At 36.4% G+C, this 21975-nt stretch overlaps 1 protein-coding gene across 1 annotated transcript; it reads left to right on the top strand.

Annotated features, from left to right (window-relative positions):
- Positions 1–3163: 3163 nt before the first annotated feature.
- On the top strand, positions 3164–7487 carry LOC132041648 (probable ribosome biogenesis protein RLP24). Its single transcript, XM_059432354.1, has 5 exons — positions 3164–3282; positions 3627–3742; positions 6616–6729; positions 6863–6999; positions 7091–7487. The coding sequence occupies exons 2-5, from the start codon at positions 3662–3664 to the stop codon at positions 7257–7259; spliced, it is 501 nt and encodes a 166-aa protein (XP_059288337.1). The 5' UTR covers positions 3164–3282; positions 3627–3661; the 3' UTR covers positions 7260–7487.
- Positions 7488–21975: the final 14488 nt, after the last annotated feature.

Here is a 21975-nt window from a genome sequence, read left to right as displayed (position 1 = left end):
TGTGGTGATTTAGTTTATACTATCGGCCTTGGTGGCTTCCTTGTAGTTGTGTTATGCATCTTCTGCAGATCAAACACACAAAAGCCAGCAAATTCCATACTGCCAACAAATTCCAGAATAAGCATCAATAAGAAAACTCATAAATTTCAGAAAATGATAGAATCTTGCATATCTGCATGCATTTCCATAAGAATTTAAAGGTATACATCGACGGTGTAAAGAACATTTACATCATCAGTGTATTTTACTGTAAGTGTTTTCTAAATTACCAAATCAGTGCTACCATAGTAGTTGCATTTTTTTAGAAGTTACTTTAACTCGATGGTTTAAAGGTTTTTTACACTACCGGTGTATAGAAGTTAGTTGTCAATGAAGTGAGTTGAGAATCACGAGGTCTCGGGTTCAAATTTCGACAGAGGCAAAAGAATACATGTCTTCTTCTCATCTGCCCAAGCCGCCTTGGTGGATAGAGTTTTACCCGGTAATTATGCTGGTGAGAGGTAAGTAACAGATACTCTGTGGAATCAGTCAACGTGCCAGAGCACAGTTGATTAAAGAAGTGCTGTTAATTTTATGTTTGGGTAGCTTCTTTCGGAGTTAATTTTATGTTTGTGTAGTACGATGCAATCTCCTGTGTGGTTTGCGAGCTATTGCACAGAAGTTGGGTTTACCCTGTGAGCGCCCGAAGGGTAGCGGTTGCGGGCTCTCAGGTCAACCCAAAAAAAATTCTGAATCCGTGTTTGTCGACATCCTATTTGCTACTACTTTTTCATTAACGTCGTATGCCTAATGTACTTTGTATGTTATTGCAACATGGTACACCTAATTTATAATGGTGTGACAACTCACCACCTTGAGAATTTTTTCTCTCCTGCTGATGCTTCTTCTTCCACCTTATCCTTTTTTCTGTTGTTTTTAATTTCCTTTATATACATATATGAATCCTTTCTTTTCTTGTTGTTTACCTTAAGCAATAACCATTAAGTGACCCGAACAGTTAGGCAATATCAAGTACTTAAAGGAACTATCTATATCAGGCAATATCAAGTACTTAAAGGAACTATCTATATCAGTCATTATGTTATGTTGGAAGTTGAGACAAATGGCCCCGTGTATGACTTTAACTACGACATTACACCGCACAAACGGTACCATATTATTAATCACGCATTACTAATTCCTAATTAGCTTACTTTCAAACCTAATGATCCCAAACAAACATAAGTGAAATCTCTTTTTTTTTTTGGGTTGAAAACAAGTTTAATCATCTTCTTTCAAACAAGTTGATTCCAAGTGTAGGATATGTTATTCAAAGTAATTACTGTAAAATAAAATATATTAAAAACTAAAGCTACTGACGGCCAATTGTCTTTTAAAACAGCTAAATTTTGTACAGGCTAGAAATGAATTTCCTCCCAGCTGTCAACTTATAATGAGAAATCATCAAGTATCATTTTAATCTAATTGTCACATTTCAATTAAGAATAAAAATCCCCTATATCAGTTATATAAGTTTAATCATTTACAATTCAATTTATGATGAACGCCTCAAGCCTGTTTGCATACGAAAGAATTTTCAATATCAGACGCTTATTACACACAGTTCAATTTCTTTTTTAGATGCGCCTTTAAATTTTGAATGCCGGTCCTCGGAAAATTTGAGAGAATTTTTATCTACATTATATTTAAGTATGCCAAAGCAGTAAGGACATTTCTGATCCAAGTGGAAGGACATTGTTGAACCATTTTTAATAGGTTAAGGACATTTTTGAACTTTTCCACATTTTTGAACTATTTTCTTTTTTTAATGGTGTCTAAAATAAATTAATTGCACAATAACAAATTAAGATCCTCAACTTCAATTGTAATTTGTAGCAAAGGGCAATGTCTTCACCACCAGATATTGCATTAAGAGCTTCTATCACTTCAACGGTGAAAATGGAGAGCAGGCTTGGAATATAGTAACTTGAACTGTTAAGACTATATGCACCTAATTAAATGCTACTACTAGTAAACAGGGGTGTGCAAAAACTGGTTTAACAAAATCGAACCAATAAAACGCTATTGATTTATCGATATCAGGCTATTAGGTTAACGGTTTTGTAAAATTTTAATAGGTTATCGGTTCGATTTTTGATTTTTTAGAATTTAGTTAATGGTTAAACCGATAATCCAATAAGCTTATATATAAATTACCTATTTATTCCTAATTATATATAGTCGTTTTAAATTTTAAATACAAACCTATTCCTAAATTACTTACTACAGGCACGCTTATTCTCTCAAAGTCTCAATTCTCATACGAAACTAGGGCTTACCTCAGGCACGCTTATTCTCTCAAATTTAAGTCTCAATTCTCATACGAAACTAGGGCTTGCGATGCCTTTATGTCTTTGCCCCCCTCCCTCGCTTCTCAAATGAACAAGTGGGGTTGGTCTTATAATATGTGTAGACGCTATGCATGAAGGTTGTGTATATAGAACATATGAAAACAAGAGAAAGCAAAAAAAACCTAGCGGAGCATTTTCTTATTGGTTAAACCGAAAATCGAATTGTTAAGGACCAAAAAAATCGATAAATCGAAAACCGATAATGAATATCTTATCGGTTTGGTTTTGGTTTAGCATATTTACAAACCGAAAATCATTCACAAAATCGAACCGAACCTACCGATAAGCACTTTGCTAGTAGACACCCAAAAAAAGAGACAATATATCAATCTTGTATAAAAGTATATAATAATGTATAAGAGGTGCTTATATTCAAGAAATTCAATTGTATACAATAATATAAAACATTTTTTCACCTGTAGTAAGGGTACAATATACAACAAGCTTTTAAAGAAGAGGGTATAAATTGAGCCATTTCAGGTAATTTTACAAACATGAGCTATTTCGAGTAATTATTTTTCCTAAATACTCATCAGGGGTGGATCCATACCATTGGGTGGGGGTTCGCGGGAATCCACAACTTTTATCCGAACCTTGTATTTATAATGTGAAACTCTTCAAATATATAAGAAATTTGAGCTGAGAATCCAAGAATAACAGACATCACCGATCGCTACCGAGAACCCACAAATTTCAAATTCTGGATCCGCCTCTGATAGTCATAGAGGGTCATTTCCCCCCAAAGAAAAACCATTAGGACTAAAGTATCTATTGTTAAGAATATAGGACTGCAAGAATAGTTTTTATTCTGAAACCCTTAAACCCTATATTGGAGTAATATCTGCTACCATTATTGGCTGCCCCGCTCTCCACCACTGCGCAGCCGATCCGAGTAATTATCTCTATTTCTTTTTTTTTTTTCCTCTTCAGTTTTTCAAATAAGCCCTCAATAATCAGGGGCGTAAAAAATTACACTGTATATACAAGGTTAAAATTATTTTTTATATATTATTGATGTTGAACCCTCTTAGCTTCTTTGTTTGTTTACTTTTTTATATTTTTGAAAAAAATTCTGGTTCGGCCACTGCTAATAATTGAGCTGGAACATTTATTGAGTCGATGTTTTCTGCAATAAAGATGTTATTTTTGGTGTAAAACTCGGGAGTTTGCTTGTTAAATCAGTTAGTCGTTGTTAGTGAGTTGGGTTTTATTTAATACTGAATTGTTATGTTACAGAGAGAATCAGGGAAGTATTATAAGAGGAGCATACAATGAGATTGGAGAAATGTTGGTTTTGTTCCTCAACTATATATCCAGGCCATGGTATTCAATATGTTCGAAACGACGCAAAGGTAGAATATTAATCTTTACTTTTCCATGCTATATGCTTGCTATACTTAGGTTTAAGAGAATGGTACTTAATTTACTTGACTCATTGCTTTCTGCGGCGAAATCATAAGATAAGTACTCCCTCTATTTTTACTTGTCCAGTTTGGAAAACCAAGAGATTATTTATCATTTCATACCTATTTTACCCTTATTATTGATTATTGGATTGAAGACTTCAAGGAATTGTTAGTGGTTGCACAACTTTTTAAAGTATGTTTGATTGATTTCTAATAATTAAGGGTGATGTAGTAAAATTGCCATTATTTATTGCTCCTTAGGGGGTGTGCCAAGTCAAACATGAACAAGTAAAAATTAACGGAGGGAGTAGGTTTTAAGTGTTGAGTATTCCTAAAAATCTTTGACTTAATATCAAGCTATAATGCATACTCTTATTTACTATGCATGAGCTCTTGGTTAGGATAGCTTGAGAATGAAAAAAAATATGTCTTGACATTTTTATTCATGTTAAAGATACTACTTCAAAGTATACTCTCATGAAGCTGATTTTTTTTTTTCCGAAACTGGTAACTGTATTCTATATCATATGAGCAAAACAGCACATAGGTTGTACTGAAACCATATTTACAAAAATACTCCAAGACTCTACTGTTTTATGCCTGTTTTGAATCTAAAACATCAATGATAGTAACAGTATCGTCTGAGTAGACCTGATTACACCAAAAACAAGGCAGTAAGATACAATTCAACTTGACCTTCTGCACACGATTCTCTAGGCTATAAAAACAACTGGAGTTTCTCCCCTTCCAGATTGTCCACCATATGCTGGCAGGGACAATTCTCCTTGTGATTCTGTTCTTGGCCTGCAAGCCTGCTTTCTCCCAACTCTTTAAAGCCTCCGAGACCTTTCCAGGCATGGTCCAAGATATACCTTTTAGATTTAAGAATATTCTCCAGAGCTGTTGTGTAAACTTGCAGTGAAGGAATAGATGAGTTACTGTCTCTGCTGTTTCTCCACATAGGAAGCATCTAGAACACAAAGGTATCCCCCTGTTCATCAGATTATCCTGTGTCAAGACTGCTTCTTTGGCTAATAGCCACACGAAACATGAAACTGTGTGTGAAATTTTAGTTCTCTAAATGTGCTTCCAAGGCCAATTAGTTATCTGTTGATTTGATTGATTCATCATCCTATATCCTGCACTAACTTTAAGAACTCCTTTGTTGTTCCCCAACCTCCAAAAAAATCCTCGCTTATCTGAAGTCCATTGAATTGTTCCAGTGTATTGAAAGTATCAGCCACTCTTTGTATTTCCCAATCAGTGATGTGTCTTCTGAAGGTGAAATTCCAGCCTTGAGGTGTCCACAGCTCTGCAACAGTCCTTTGCTGATCTAGGACCATGCTGTAACTCATGAAGCCGAATTCATATAAGTCTCTAGTAAGAACGGTCCGCTTGATCTAGCCTAACACCAGCAGGTTTTATTCCACAACAGTACAGATCAGACATAAGTACCATAGACATTTATATTTTTTTGTTGCAGTAATAAATTTATCATATCGAAATATATGAAGGAAAAGAGGCAAACTAAGATTTAGGCATGTCTTGCAAGAAGTTTAATGTACATATAATGGTATCGTCAACAATCTAACATAATCTGTAAACATTACATTAGGAATGTGGAACTACATGATTTTTCACTGCCTGTGCACATAATCGGGGACTTAATCAAAGAAAACAAACCTGACTCTATTAGGTTCCTTTGAGTTTTGATAATCCTAGAGCCTTTGCTCTTTAAATTATGAGGAATTTGGATTCATCTTCCTTTTCCTTTTCTCTTACAATTACCGTTTGATGGAGAACAATAACTTGCTCTCTAGAAGTCCTTTTATTTCTCACATTCCATCATGTGACAAAACAATTAAATGTTATTTCAGAAAATAACCACTTTAGGTTTCACAATGAGCTTTTTATTTGTTTATGCCAACTTTAGATCAAATTAAGATAGATTTAGTCCCACAATAACTGTTATGCGGGCTGCTTCTTTCATGCCTTTTCGTTGGTATGCAGATTTTTCTTCTTTTTGAGCTTTTGCTACGGTGACATCCCTGCTAATCATTGTCATGATTTTCATGGTGTTTCTCTCTAGTTTCTACGCAATAAATACTGTACAAGTTGGAGATTCCCCTACTTTCTCTGTTGCTGAAAAGCTCGAGTTTTAGCATTGATATGGCTCCGAATTAGGGTTTTGGAAAATCGCCTCATTCATTTTCTTCCCAAACCTTGGTTTTGTAGCCATTTAAAAAGCTTAGTGAGGGGTTTTCAGTAAGTAGTGCAGCCCTTGGCCGCATAGGCGTAGCCACAATTGGACAGAACAGATAGAAGTGCGAGGAGCAAAGACTAGAACAATAGAGGAAATATTGGTTGCAAGCTTCCACACCAACTGCTGAAATGAAGTAACCTACTACGGGTCCTTAATTATTCTTTTCCAGAGGCCCTATAATGATTTAAGTAATTATTTTTAGACAACACTCTATTTGACCTTGAGTAAAGTGGTGTACTGCATTCAAAGCTAACTAAATAGCTTTTCAATCACAGATTGAGTCGCATGCAAGAATAGTAATTGAACTCTTTCACCTAATGCTCAGTTGCAATTGGTCGAAGAGTGTTTTAGGACAAGTGTTTGATTTATGATCATCCGTGGTTGTCTCTTTTATGGCACACCATCTTGATTAAAAAATTAAAATTGGCACACTATGTTATGGAGATGCATTTCAGATAAAGTGATGAGGTGTAGTAGTGAGTTATTGAGGATACCAACCAGTTGTTCTGAATTTGCGGGTGTTCTTCAAGTAAAGGAAAAGCTTCTCCCTGTGCAGATCTTTCGGTTCTGTAGATCTAAATGTCACAAGAACTTTAAGATGAAGAGGAATCCACGTAAAGTTAAATGGACTAAAGCATATAGAAGGCTGCATGGAAAGGACATGACTCAGGTAAACAGGGTCGGCTTTTTGATATGCTTTTTATTGGATCAAATTTTATTTACTGATTTTGTTCTTTTGTTTTTGGTTTTATTTTCTTTTGGATACTGAAAATTCCGTTCGTCCTACTAATTCCTATTTGAAGGACTCAACATTTGAATTCGAGAGGAAGCGTAATAGGCCAGAGAGATATGACAGGAATGTAACCGAGAGCACTTTGAAGGCCATCAAGAAAATTGACAAAATCAGAGTTGATAGGGAGGAGAGACATATTGCAAAGAGGTTCCTTAGACTGTGCTTTCATTAATTTCCATTACTTTTTATTTATCATCTACCTTTTCTTGCTATTAACATTAGTTGGCAAATTGTTCAGGATGAAAGGGAAGAAATCCAAGGAGCAGAGAGAAGCAGAGAACGAGCTCAAGCAGAGCATTCACATGGTCAAAGCTCCTGCTGCGTTCGACAAAGAGCCATCTCTTACGCTGCCCGTCAAGGTCAAGGTTTCACAAAAGCAGTCAGAGGAAAATCGCATGGAGGAATGAACATTTTGCTTCATATATTCCATATTGTCAAACTAAAACACAATCAGTTCACGCTTATTTTATATTTTTATGGTATGTATAACTTTTTGATTACATATAACTATCCTGATGTTGTTTGTGTCAAGAGATACAGACACTCTGTCTAATTTGGGTTGAATTTTAAGATCAAGAACTAAAGCCAGATAATATTATCTCTAGCAAGGTTCCTAGCGTGTCTTGACCATGGAATTGTTGTCTTGGAGCTTTCAGTTACCCTTCTCCTCTGTCATCAGAGTTTCTTTCTTGTCTTTGTTTTGTTGAAGAACTATATTGTTTTGTGGTGGTTTAGTTTCTACTATTGGCCTTGGTGGCTTCCTTGCAGTTGCGTTTATGCATCTTCTGCAAATCAAACACGCAAAAGTCAACAAATTCCAGAATAAGTATAATAAGATATAAATTGAAGGAAATGATAGAATCTTGCATGTCTGAATGCGTTTCAAATAAGAATTTAACTTGTATGCACCGATAATGTAAAGAACTTCTACATTATCAGTGTGTTTTTACTGGCAAGTATAGATGAATGCTACCAGGTATATTACATTTTATTACAGCTTACTTTAACTTGACAGTGGAAAGGTTTTTGACACTGTCAGTGTATAGAAGCTAGCAGAGGCGGATTTAAGATTTGAATTTTAGGGTTCAACCTTTTAAATTAACCATTATAATTCTAAATTTATGGGTTTATATCTACTATTTATTGTAATTTTAGTAAATTTTACACATATATTTATACCTCACATCGAAAGTTTGGGGTTCAATTGAACCCCTAATTATAGTGCTCCATCCGCCTCTGGAAGCTAGTGGTCGATGTAGTGAGTTGAGAACCATGAGATCTTAAGTTCAAATTTTAGCTGAGGCAAAAAAATGCTAGGTGATTTGTTTTATCTCTCCGAACCTTGATGGACAGAGTTGCCCGGTAGTTGTGCTTGTGGAAGGTAAAAAATACTTTGTGGAAGTAGTCGAGGTATGTGCAAGCTGGCACGGACACAACAATTATCCAAAAAAAAAAGGGATAAATGACATGCATAACTGCATCATGTGAAAAAATAAATAAATTAGGAGCTTTGAAATATTTGTTTGGTTTTGGGCACCAAGGTAGAGCAGAACGCCATTAGCAAGGAGTATGAATTAATTACTTAAAAATGAGATGAAGCTATAACTAGTTTTATTAGAATGGGCGTTTACTTAGGCAAGAAGATGCGGTATATAAAGAGCAATCAAATAATGTATTAATAATTGTAGGCAACTGTTGACTAAAAAAATCTAAGAAGAATTAGAAAAAAAGACTTCAATTTAGTGAAAGATGACATTAGTCTTCAGTTCACATTCCAAAACACTGGTTTTTTCTTGTTTCTTATACTTATGGATATGTTCACCTATCGTCTTTTCTTTATCTTTTCTCCAAATAACTTTAGTCAAGGCTTACTTTTTTCAAGACATGATTGGCTTATTGGAAAACAAGACAAATGAGATACTTTTTCCAATCTTGTGAAAGGGAGAGGACTTTGAAGAGTCTGCAAGATTCCAAAAGTGCGATTTTAATTCAAAATAATTCAAAAAATAAATAAATTACAAAAGTACCTTTCGCGCATAAAATTAGTGCGCAGTAGGATTCAACTGGCTACTATTAAGTCCTATTGCACACTAATTTTGTGCGCAATAGGGTTACCATTTGACTGGCATTTACAGTTCTGTTATGCCCTTTGGTTCTTCTTGGAACTAGTGCGCACTAGTTTTTATTTTTTATTTTTTTATGATGAATGGTAGCTCAATTTATTACTAGTATAAACATGCTGCCTGAATTGGCCTATCACAGTGCTTATGACTAATACGTACTCAGCTTATTACTGTTTGCAAGGTTTAAAAATAATGCAAGTGTGAGCAAACCTTGGATTTTGTGTTAATTAATACATTATCTTATGTGCATTTTATGTTAATATTATATTTTTTTTGTATTATTTTCTTAATGATAATTAGTTATTTTAGTCTTTATTATCTTAGTCAAGGCATTATTTTATTTCAAATATGTCGAGATTTTTTCATAATTAATTTAGGAGCTCGCACGAGTTATTAATAAACTATAATAAAGACTAAGATAACTAATTATCATTAAAAAAATAATACCAAAAAGATATAATATTAACATAATCTAATGTGCATTTTATGTTAATATTATATTTTCTTGGTATTATTTTCTTAATGATAATTAGTTATCTTATCTTATGTGCATTTTATGTTGATATTATATTTTCTTGGTATTATTTTCTTAATGATAATTAGTTATCTTAGTCTTTATTATCATTTATTAATAACTCGTGCGACGTCCTAAATTAATTATGAAAAAAATCTCGATATATTTGAAATAAAGTAATGCCTTGACTAAATAATAAAATGTTTAAATCAAAACATTATAAAATAAAACACTTAAACCTAACGATAACAAGTTTTCAAACAAGACTTACTTCGGGGCACTTTATAACCCCTTAAACAACGATCCAAACATTTAGGTATACTTGATGTATTGAGCCTACATTATTGTTCGCAGAAATAGATATTAGGTTCTATATAAAATATTGATATTTCGGAGTTTTGAGACATGACTAATCTTTGATCAACGAATGAAAAAAACGTGAATTTCAAAACTTTAAAATTATACAGCGTGCGGGGAAAATAAATCTAACCCCTATTGCACACAAAATTAGTGCTCCTAAGATTCATTGGATATATAATTAAAATATTACTAATTTAGTAAGTATTAATAATGCCATCTTTTGCCTTTTCCTTTACACATTATTTTTCATATGTATTTTCAAGATTCTATTAATTATTTTTCATACGTATTAGTCATAAGCACCGTGATAGGCCAATTCAGCATGTTTGTACTAGTAATAACTTGAGCTAACCATTCGTCATAAAAAAACAAAAAATAAAAAAAACTAGTGCGCACTAATTGCAAGAAGAACCAAAGGACATAAGGGAACTGTAAATGCCAATCAAATGATAACCCCAATTGCGCACAAAATTAGTGCGCAATATGTCTTAACAGTGACCATCACAGTTAAGTCCTATTGCGCACAAATATTGTGCGCAAAAGGTACTTTTGTAATTTTTTAAGGGGTTATTTTGGATCAAAAATCCCATTTTTGAGATTATTTAAGTTGCGCATTCGGACTTTGAATATGCAATGAGTTTAGTCAATTAATCATGAAAGGTGAAATTACATCTTTTGTTGGTTGTCCTCTAAATATAAGTTGTCTTTTTTCAATATATGGAAAGGGATAGATAAATCAACTACAATTGAGAATAATTCATGAACTCTCAGGGAAATTTTCCGTACGTGTTGATATCCATAGTCGAAAATATATAAAGCCAAATACAGATAAAACATGTCCATAGTAGAAAATATTTAAAGCCAGATATAGATAAAACATGTTATGGACGAATTACTCTAAACTGTACATTGTACATATATGCAACTAGGGGTGTACAAAGTAAATCGATAAACCGCACCAAACCGATAAACCGAGTCAAACCGAGAAAAAAACCCTACTAGTGGTTTGGTTTGACTTGGTTTAAAAAAACCCGACCATAATTGGTTTGGTTTTAGCTAAAAAAAGTCAAACCGAACCAAACCAACCCGACATTACATGTATTCAATTTTTAAAATATTTTATACATAAAAATATTTATTTGTAATGTAATTTATAAATATTTCTTAATTTTTTTCATAGTTTTTCATCTATTATCATATTATTCAAGCTTGAATTTAGTGATTTGAATGTGAATAAGTTTTATATCCTATGGATGTTAGTAACTCATATAAAGTCCAAACCAAAACCAACTCAACACGAATACTAACAAAAGAATTTCAATTTACCCATAGAAATGACAATAATGTTGGATATCTATTATTTAGTTTTACATAATTGGTTTAGAGAGTGAAAATACATAGCTTAAGTTTTTTTTTCTTGTCATGTAATTAATACTTATTAGCCATACTTATTTTAGCATGACTTAGTATTTTTAGATTATGGTCATTTTCTTTATGGCTTATTAATTAGCAATATTTATTTAAACCGATTTTATTATCTTTTGTTGAATATTTTAATACAATGTCATCACTCTTCTCACATTTTGTGTTATTTTCTTATGAAACACCTTAATTACATAGTTGTATCTTACTAGGACTAAAGAAATATTTGACGTAAAAGTTATATGTTTTGTATCAAGATTATTCCGAAAAAAAAAACCCGAATAACCCGAGAAAACCCGAGGTTGAAAAACCCGAATTTTATTGGTTTGGTTTGGTATATAAATTTAAAAACCCGACGCAATTGGTTTGGTTTGGTGTTTAAGAAATCCGAACCAACCCGGTCCATGTACACCCCTATATGCAACATTCAAAGCAACAAGTAGAGGCCTACATTACAATTCATCTATTACAATCCCGGCATAACTTGTACATGAACCAAGCAACCCCTAATAGGATAACCAAAGGACAATAGGTAACAAAAGGACAATACAACACACCATAGAAATAAAGCCTCACTTCCTCTTTTCGGCTCTATTTTCGAAAATAACTGTTGACATGGAATTTTAGATTTCACCGGTGAAACTCCATGACAATTGTTCTGAAGTTTTATTTGTCAAAATTAAAACTCCAATTATTTTTTAACGAGAGCTGAAAAGTGGCTATTTGTGAATTTTACCACACAAGCATCTACGACAAAATAAAATATCATACTACTTTTATTATGTTGGGAGGAAAAAGGACACTTCCTTTGCTACAAGTTTCCCTAATAGTAAAAGCATTTTGTACTTGACCAACTTTAGACTAAATACAAATGATTTATTGTGATCTTTAACGCACAAGATTCCTAGTTAATTTGTTTTGAACGTTGAATTATCTTCTTGGAGCTTTGTGTTACTCTTCTCCTCTTGTCGTCATCAGAGTCTCTTTCTTGTCTTTGTAATTATTGTTTTGTGGTGATTTAGTTTTTATGGGTGGCCTTGGTGGTGGCCTCCTAGTTGTCTTTATGCATCTCCTGCAAATCAAACAAAAAGCCAACGAATTCAAGAAGAAATATTATCAATTAGAAACATATCACATGAATGTAATGAGGGAAACTGTCTAAATTTACCCCTCTACTATACAAAATATCTTTCCTTATATTTTGAGATTATTCATATACTTACCGTTAACATATTGCCTGTGTCATAGTTATGAAGTTTCAACATGGATTTTACGTGTCAAAATACTTTAGAAAAAAGGGCATCGAAGGGTGTAGTCTAGTGGTCAATGAGGTGGGTTGAGACCCATAAGGTTTCATGAAGAATCCCCCCAGAGTAAAAAAACACTAGCTAATTTCTACCCATCTGTTTAACCCTTGGTGGATAGAGTTACCCTAAACATCTCTTGGTGGAAGGTACGAGACACACTGTGAAATTAGTCGAGGTGCTCACAAGTTGGCCCAGACACCCCAATTATAAGAAAAGCTTTAGGAAAAAAGAAAAAAAAAATCAAGTTTATCTCTCTATTTTTGTTTTTTAATCTATGGATAAGAAGATTGACTTGCACATGGTGTTTGTTGACCTAGAGAAGGCTTACGACAAAGTCCTGCCGAAGGTGCCGCGGAGATGTCCGGAAGCTAGAGGTGTTCCCCGTAGCACACACTAGAGCGATTAAGACACATGATGAGCCAAGACCCGGCGAGGACGGTCGGAGGTCAACATTTGAACATTTCCCGCTCACGACGGGCTCACACCGTGGTCCGCTCTTAGCCCGTTTTTGTTTACTTTGGCAACGGACGCACTAACAAGCCGCATTCAAGGAGAGGTGCCGTGGTGCATGTTGTTTGCAGATGACATTGTGCTTATTGATGAGTCACGAAGCGGTGTTAACGCGAGACTGGAGGTTTGGCAACAGACTCTGGAGTCGAAGGGTTTTAAGTTGAGCAGGACTAAGACAGAGTACGTAGAGTGCAAGCTCAGGGATAGCTAGATACTCAGGTCATCTCGAAAAAAAGTAAGTTTCAAGTACCTGGGGTCGATCATCCAAGGGAATGGTGAGATTGACGACGATGTCTCACATCGTATTGGAGCGGGATGGATGAAATGCAAGCTCGCATCGGGGGTGTTGTGCGATAAAAAGGTGCCGCCTATACTAAAGGGAAAGTTTTACAAAGCGGTGGTTAGACTGACTATGTTGTATGAGACGGAATGCCGCCGCTAAGAAAGCTCATGTAAGACAGAAGGTAAAGCAGAGATTTGTATGTCGAGACGGGATGCATACCAGGAGAGATAGTATTCCTGGACAAAGTGATTCGGACAAAGTAGGTGTGGCCCGTGGTGGATAAGATACTTGAAGGGAGGTCAGAGATGGTTCATGTGTAGTGGAGATGCGTTAATGCGCCAAATGTAGGGAGGAGATGAGAGGACGATAGGTATGGCTCGGGGTTATAGGGAGGGATAGGGCCAAAGATGGCTTTGGGAGAGGTGATTCACAGATATGGCGCTTACCGCAGCCTACTAAGGATACGACCGGTGATAGGAGGGGGATGGAGGTCGAGTATTCAGGGTAGAGGGCTAGTGGGGGGCCGAGAGGATTTCTTTCCCGTATTAGGAGTATTATTACCCTGTTTCTATGTGGTGGGTCTTATCTATACATGTTGTTTTAGCATGACTTCCTTAGGTTTATTATTTCTCATTTTCGCATTGCTTTGATTTGCTTGTCCGTATCTGACTCCTTTCCCTGTTTTCCCTTGTTTTCTTTTGAGCCGATAGTCTTTCGGAAACAGCCCCCCTACCTTCCAAAGTGGGGGTAAGGTCTGCGTACACTTTACTCTCCCCAGAATCCACTTGTGGGATTCAAATGGGTATGTTTGTCACGACCCAAACTGGAGGGCCATGACGGGCACCTGACCGTACTAGTCAAGCACTATCAGACATACATCTGGGACATCAACATAAATATAGGTGGGCTAGTAGGAACATCATATGATACTCAATAGACTCATGAGGAAAACGTGTCTGTATTAAATAGTCTGAAAGACTCATCTATATGGATATGCTGAACATACTATATGAGCCAATAAGGTTGTCATGATCATCTGTGTGGCAATATATGAAACAATAGGACTGAACATTATCTGACTGTACATAACTGTCTACAAGCCTCTACTGGAAAACATAACATAATGTGACCGAGACAAGGCCCCGCCATATCCATGCATATATAATCATATTGACCCCTGGCATCTCCGAAGCAAATGGAGTGTAACAATCTTAACCGCTGAACTGACATCCTACTACGGATCACCAACCCGTATCTCCGCACCCGCAGCATGAAACGCAATTTGTGCACAGAGTCGTTTACGAATAATGTACCGAGTATGTAAGGCATAAGAAACATCAAGTACATAAGTATGAGAGACATCTGAAACATGAAAGCTAATCTGAATATCTGAATGCATCTGTGACTAACATCTGTAAATATCTGCATAACTCTATATAAATGAAAGTGCCTCTGAGGGCGTATGATATGCATAGGTCATAATATAACTGTCAGTGCTGTGGAACGTACAACCCGATCCATATCCCATATGTTAGTGTCGAGGAACGTATGACCCGATCCATATATCATATAATAGTGCCGAGAAACGTACGGCCCGATCCATATATCATCATCATCACTGTGTACCAGCTGATCAGGTGGTAATGCGTATATAACACCCATCCCTTTCCCCATACCCCATATACATATAATATACGCGTATATAACGCCTTCAGCGGGTCAATGTGCATATGTATAAATAAATGCAATGCATAAATAAGATGAATAACTAGAACTCTCTGAGTGACATAAAGTCGTGCTACCTCCAATAAATATCTTTGAGCTAACATCATCAACATACGTAATCTCAAGACCCGATCGAAGGAATAATCATAAAAGAGGTATTGAAGATCAAAGATTAGAGTACTCCTAATGCTTCTAAGAGTAGAGTAATATGAAAGTCTGTTCATACGTTCGTTCGTTCGTATCATAAGGATCATGCCAAAATGAAAGAAAGGATAGCCTTAACATACCTGGATAATCTCCTTCTCAATCCATAACCAAACTTAACATAATCCTCTTGCGTCTACAATAAGTGAAATGATATCATCGTCAACATATAAGTCATGACTATCGTATTTCACTAATCTTATAACCTACGAAAAAACGGGCAACATTTCCCCTGTTTATACTACATCCCAAAAGACACCAAAGGTCATCAACAACCCAACAACAAAAAAACAACAACCAACAATAGCAACAACTACAATATAATCCAATATAAACCTCTTCAATTACTTCAAGAATTATATCGAGCGGCAAGCTCGTTTAATGAATAACAAAGTGCAATTTGAACTCAATTTTTCTTTCATAATTCAGTCCACACCCTTCATAACATTATACTTATGCTTACCATATCGTTTTCCACCCAAAACTTCATAAAGATAATCTCTAATCAGTCCATATGTTTTAACTCTTCAACCTTCACTTCCAAGTCCTAGTTTTACATGTTTTCCTTTTTCACTTCCTTCAATTAAAAGATGAATAATCTTAACAACTATAGTCACAATATAGTCAGGTTATATTCCATAATTTCCAGCAATTAGAAACCATATTTACATCTTCAAAACTGTCCAACTAACAACAATAACAAAACTACGATTTTCTTAAAAAATTGGGCAGCACTTTTCCTATATCTTTCGCTTCCCCTCCAATTTAAATCAATACCAAAACAACAAGAACAACATCAACAATAGAATATTCAAGTTATTCCATCAATTTCCAGCCATAAATTACCACAAGAACACAACCCCAAAACAGCCTACAAGAAGACAACATCATCAACCAAAACAACAACCTCATATAGCAATATAAGCAAATAGAAATCTCTCCAAAGTTCCAATCAAAAACAGCCCTCAAGGCAACCATAATAACTTAATTAACAAGAGTAGAGTGTATTACATACCTTATTGCCCAGAAAACTCAACTAAAATCCTAGCTCCAAGCTTCAATAATCAGCCACACATCAAGCACCAAATACTATAATCCTTTCCTAACTAGTTTCCAATTCCTAAGATGAAATCTTGATTTGATTTGGAGGAATTCAACTTGGAAGGTTTAGAGAGCTTTTAGGACGGTTTGGAAGAGTTTAGAGAGAGTTTAGGGGTGAGAGAGGGATAGAAAATGGTGAAAAAAACTGTAGATTTCCGTTTTAAATTTTCTGATTTTACTGTTCATTCTGCGTCACTGTTCATCCCGCGTTACTGTTCATCTACATTAGAGACTCAATTTTTCTATCATTTTTCACGGATGGTCTCATTTCTGAGCTTACATTAACCAACTTACGATATGAACGAAGCAAAAAAATTTCGAGGTGTAACAATGTTGTTGTTGTTGTTGTTATGGTTAAGAATTATCCCTTGTTATCAAAGGAGGAATTAGGATCAAATTTTGGATTCTAGAAAACACAGTTTGCTGGGTTCTTGATAAATTATTTATATATATTAAGTAGAATTTTTAACATAAATATAGGGTTTGGGCCAAAACTACTAACTTCTCTCGAACCCATAGGCAAAACTATAGCTCCACCTCTATTCGTTATAATTCAGGTTGAGAGCTCTGTTAGTGTTAAAGGCAAATATGAGATGATTTTCTAACAACAAAGATACGAATGACACCAAAATTTAATAAAGATCGTTAAATTAAGATATTTCATACAAAAGAAATAGCGATTTTCACGAATTTTTCCTTTATTAAAGTTGATATAATTTTGCATGTTTGCATGCATTTTTGGAAGCAAATACTATGAGGTATAGTTGTTAACTCACATGACTATTACTGTCTTGAGCGTAAAATGGCTTGAAGCTGGGAAATATTAGCATGGTTTTTGTAACACCTCGTATCTTTAACCTAAGCTTTGACCATGATCCTAGACTTAGAGAAGTAGATGAAGGATGTGAGAATTGGAATTTTCCCGCTCGCTGTAAGATGGGGGTTTACGCCATGAACAAAGGACTGTATTTCGCCTTTTTTATTGTCGAATCAAGTCGTAAATCGTTACCAACGATTTCTGAACATTCTGGAATTTGGAATTTGGACGTTACGTTATTAAATACGGACCGTATTTCAGTATACGGCCCGTATTTCAAAACGTAAACTGGTATCAAGGATTTCTGAGCATTCTGGAATTTGACATTTGGATGTTACATTGTTAAATACGGACCGTATTTTAAAATATGGCCCGTATTTCAAAACTTATTTGGAATTTGGGAAAACTTCCTTGATGAAAGTTGTAGAGCTTTGAAGTATCTTTCCAACGGTATATTACATGGGGTCAAACGGACATCCGTGCAAAGAGTTATGGCCATTTTACCGAAGAGACGCAAGCAGGCTCTTTCGAATACGGCCGTATTTCAAAAATACGGCCAAGATCGTGGCCGGACGTAAACCGCAATTTTCCAGAACAGTATATATTCATTCATATCAGTTCAAATCATTATTTTTCATTCCTTCAAGCCCTAGAACGACCTCCTACCCTCTTCCATCATCAAGAACACCAAGTAAGCCTACTCTAATTATTCCAAGCCAATTCTAATACATATTCTTGTAATCTAAAACAAGAAATCATCATTCTAAAACTAGGTTTTCAAGAAAAACCATCTCAAGGTTCAAGAATTCAAGATTTTTGAAATCCTCTTCAAAGCTCAAGTCTTTAATTCAGTTTTGAAGCGACTAAGGTACGTAGAACTTCCATCCACATGCGGGAATCTCTACGTTCTTCCCCATGCTCCGTTTCGATATCCATGAAGTTCAAACCCTAGGGCATTAAACCCAACATATTGGGTAGCCCATAGTTATGTATTTATGTACATGAATTTTGTATCTATATTCGTTATTGTATTCCTAATCTTCCATTACGGCTATTAGGAACCCTAGCTTAATCCATGAATCATGAATTCTTCCTCATGTATTCTCATTATGTTTATATGAAATTTTATGATTTTATGTAGCAAGTTACAAGCATGTTTTCAAGTCATTATATATATACTTATGAACTATTGTTATTACTCATGAATCAAGAACATGTTTGCAAGACTACGACAAGTTATCTCATGAAACCATATTATAAGATATTTCATGAAACCATGTTACAAGATATTTCGTGAAAACATGATTACAAGTTATTTCACGAAAATCATGGGCTTCTTAGCCGACTATATCATGTTCATGTTTTTGGGATTGCTTAGTTAACCGAGAAGGCTCAGATAGCCTGAAACTACGCCACCACCGTAGGATAAGGGTTGTCGCCAGCGAGGCAACACCTTCATTATGCAGTTTGGATCCTTACATGCTATTATTACTTAAATATCATATCCCTGGCAAGGTGTGAGTGTTCTGCTAGTAGGACGCAAGTATCAGACCATGTTGTCGGTTATACTATAGCCTTCCCCACATTACGCGCTTATATACATGTATTTCCATCATTTATCAAGTTTTACTTTTACTCACGTTTCATATCATGTTCAAGTTACATTCGCCAGCTCACGTCCTATACCTATGTTGTGCCATGTTCTTCATTTCAAAGGTTTTACATACTAGTACTATTCACCATGTACTAACGTCCCTTTTGTTCGGGCCCGCACTTCACTTGCATATCGATTTTCGTGAGCATACGCCGCCGCAAAGAGGATCACCTCAGTTATCGCCTTATCGCGAGCCCCACTCCCTCTCGGGTTCAAATGGAGTCTTTAGTAGTAAAGGCAGCTTTATGGTAGTCCAGGGCCATGTCCCGGTAGTTAGTATTCGTACATGTTTTAGAGGTTTCATAGACAGATATTAGTCCACGTAGCGCAAGTATGCTTTCATGTTCGTCATACATTACGTTTTCATGAACTTTCATACTATGAGATAATTTCAAGACTTTATTCCGCAAATTATATTTTCATGATTCATCTAAATTGCATCATATAGATTGTATTGTTTGATGCCCATGTTGACAAGCAAGTCATGAGGTTCGCTCGGACATATGCAAGCAAGGCCCGAGTGCCGTGTTATGCCCAAAGCCATGGTTCTAGGCGTGACAAAGTGGTATCGTAGCCTAGGTTCAAGTGTCTTTAGGAGTCTATGAAACCGTGTCCGGGGTCACTTTTATATGTGTGAGGGCCCCATACATATAAACAACACCACCAAGACATTCAGATTGTCTCACTTCTTTCATATTCTAGATCGTGCGCTTAGAGCAAGATTTCTTTAGGATATCTTTCTAATTCGTGCATGTACGTATTTTCGTAAAATGCCCGCGAAAAGGAAATACACCGCAAAGGGGGTTGCCATCACTCAGCTGGGGGCTACCGCGAAGCAACTCGCAAAGAGATCGTTCCGACTCGACAAGAACCCCCCAACCGCTCCTACTACACCCCCCCGATTCGGACGGGGATGTTAGAATGCTATCAATATGCTCACACAATCGGTGTTGTACTGTGCCCAACATTAGGAATTTGGGTCAAGTTCAGAAATAATGGAGAGTCTTCTAAGACTAAGGATTTCTAATCGAATCCCCCAGCCTTTCACGGGGACAAAGAAAGACGAAGATCCCCCCCCTCAGACTACATCGATGCTCTTCAAAATCTTCAGATTATGACAAGGCATGTAGCTACGAAACCGAAGCAGCCTACTTTCCGAGCTCATCGCCTACGAGCATTCCTAACACATGGTATGAATTCGAGAATCATCTGCAGGGTGAAGCAGATGCACCCGATGCTACATGGGATGAGTTTGCAAGCGCATTCCTAGACCACTTCATGCCACGAGGCCGTGGAAGCTAAGGTCGAGTAATTCGGCTTAAGCAAAATGGCAGTGTCGGTTCAGACTACTATTTGGAATTTGTCAGCCTGCTACATGCTCCACATATGGTGTCTGAGCATGCAGGGCGAGAGTGACATGTCTGGGAGGACTCGATTCCCATTTGTAATGACGGGGCCAACATCGTCGCACAGGGACAGGGAATGACCATCTCCAAGACGGTTGCTTTCAGACAGGCAACGAGACAAGGCTAAAGGAGGAGGAAGCCTCAAGGGTAAAGAGAAAGACAAGGCGAGTTCAACAAGAGGGTCAAGTCTACCTCCAGATGTCACGTAACGGAACAGAAATTCTTTAAGAATGTGTCGTGCCAGGACCTCGCTCCGTCCACAAAGCAGCCGCTCCACGAAGTTCGGCGAGAAAGACAACCGCCGTTGCACTTCTCGTCGTCGTGCTCCTGGCTCAGGCCGCGACTCCAGAGTAACTTCACCACCCGATTCGTGCTCGCGCAGGGGCATCCCGGTGAGTGCCGGCCTCGGGATCAAATATTCGGCGAGCGGCGTGGCCGCCGGCCACGCTCGGGGCCGAAATGTTCTTCAATCGCACAGGCACAGCAGAGGTAATCGCACCAAATAATAAATTCGGCTTGCCTTCATAATAACCAAACCTGCTGCGCACGTGCACCGCTAGGGATCCCAAGAACACAAACCAAGGGTTCAAACCGTTTGTGCGTTGACCGGCGTCGTGATATCGACGTCACATCGATGTCGTCATTGTGCATACTCACCGTTTTCGCTTCGACGATGTTTATGCCTTGCTGGACTCGGATCCACCCTATCCTATGTCACCTCCTTATGTTGCTAGAAAATTTGGTGGCTGAACCCGAAAAGCTAAAGGAACCTTTTGAAGTGTCAACGCTACCGCGAGTCACCATACCCGACGTGTTCATAAGGGTCTGTGGGCAGAGTTATCACCATGTTGTTCCAGCCGACCTATGTGAGTTAGAAATGGTAGATTTTGATGTAATCATCGGCACGGATCGGTTATATTCATGTGCTATTTACCGATCAGAGAACCAAAAGTCGTTGTAACGACCCGTTTGGTCGTTTAGCACTTTAAAACTACGAAAAGGGTATGTGACTATATTGTATTTATTTATTTATATGATTTGAATACATGTTATAGTTTATATGAGATGATGAATAAGAGCGAAGTAATCTGACTAACGATATATTTCATCTGGTGAAAGGGCCATTGATGTCTTAGGAATGATATGCAAAAGGAAAAAAATAAATAAAGAAGGCCACTTTCATTATGATGCCAAAATGAACGAGTGGCATCCGAAATGTAAAAATAAAAATATAATAATAATAATAATAATAATAAAAGTAAAAGCACCCACCATTCCTTGTTTTATGCATTCCTTGTTTTATGCATCCTTGTTTTGTGCATTTAGTCATCATAACCTTGTGTTGTGCACGTTATATTCCAAAAGGAGGAGGAAAAAAAAGTAGAAGGAAAAATCTTGTTCTGTGCAAGATATATTACGAAAGAAAGAGGAAAAAATAAAAGGAAAAATTATTCACCGATTTCTAACCTGTAGGAGAAAAAGGGACGAATTGCAGTGGGCTTTGTTAATTAATGTCATGAGCAAGTCAAGCTTTATTTTATTTCCACCAAATACAAAGGCAATCGTGTATGGTACAATTAGTTTTATACACTCCTACAAAGAGAATATGTTGCAGAAGTTTAGTTTAGTATGGTAGTTATGGCAATCTATGACTCCTTTTTCGTTTTCTTGAATACAACCCGGTTTTTTTTACAACG

Source organism: Lycium ferocissimum, unplaced genomic scaffold, assembly GCF_029784015.1.
Source record: "Lycium ferocissimum isolate CSIRO_LF1 unplaced genomic scaffold, AGI_CSIRO_Lferr_CH_V1 ctg11, whole genome shotgun sequence".
Classification (NCBI taxonomy): domain Eukaryota; kingdom Viridiplantae; phylum Streptophyta; class Magnoliopsida; order Solanales; family Solanaceae; genus Lycium; species Lycium ferocissimum.
Note: the sequence above shows the minus strand (reverse complement) of the source record. Positions and strands in the feature narration are given on the sequence as shown.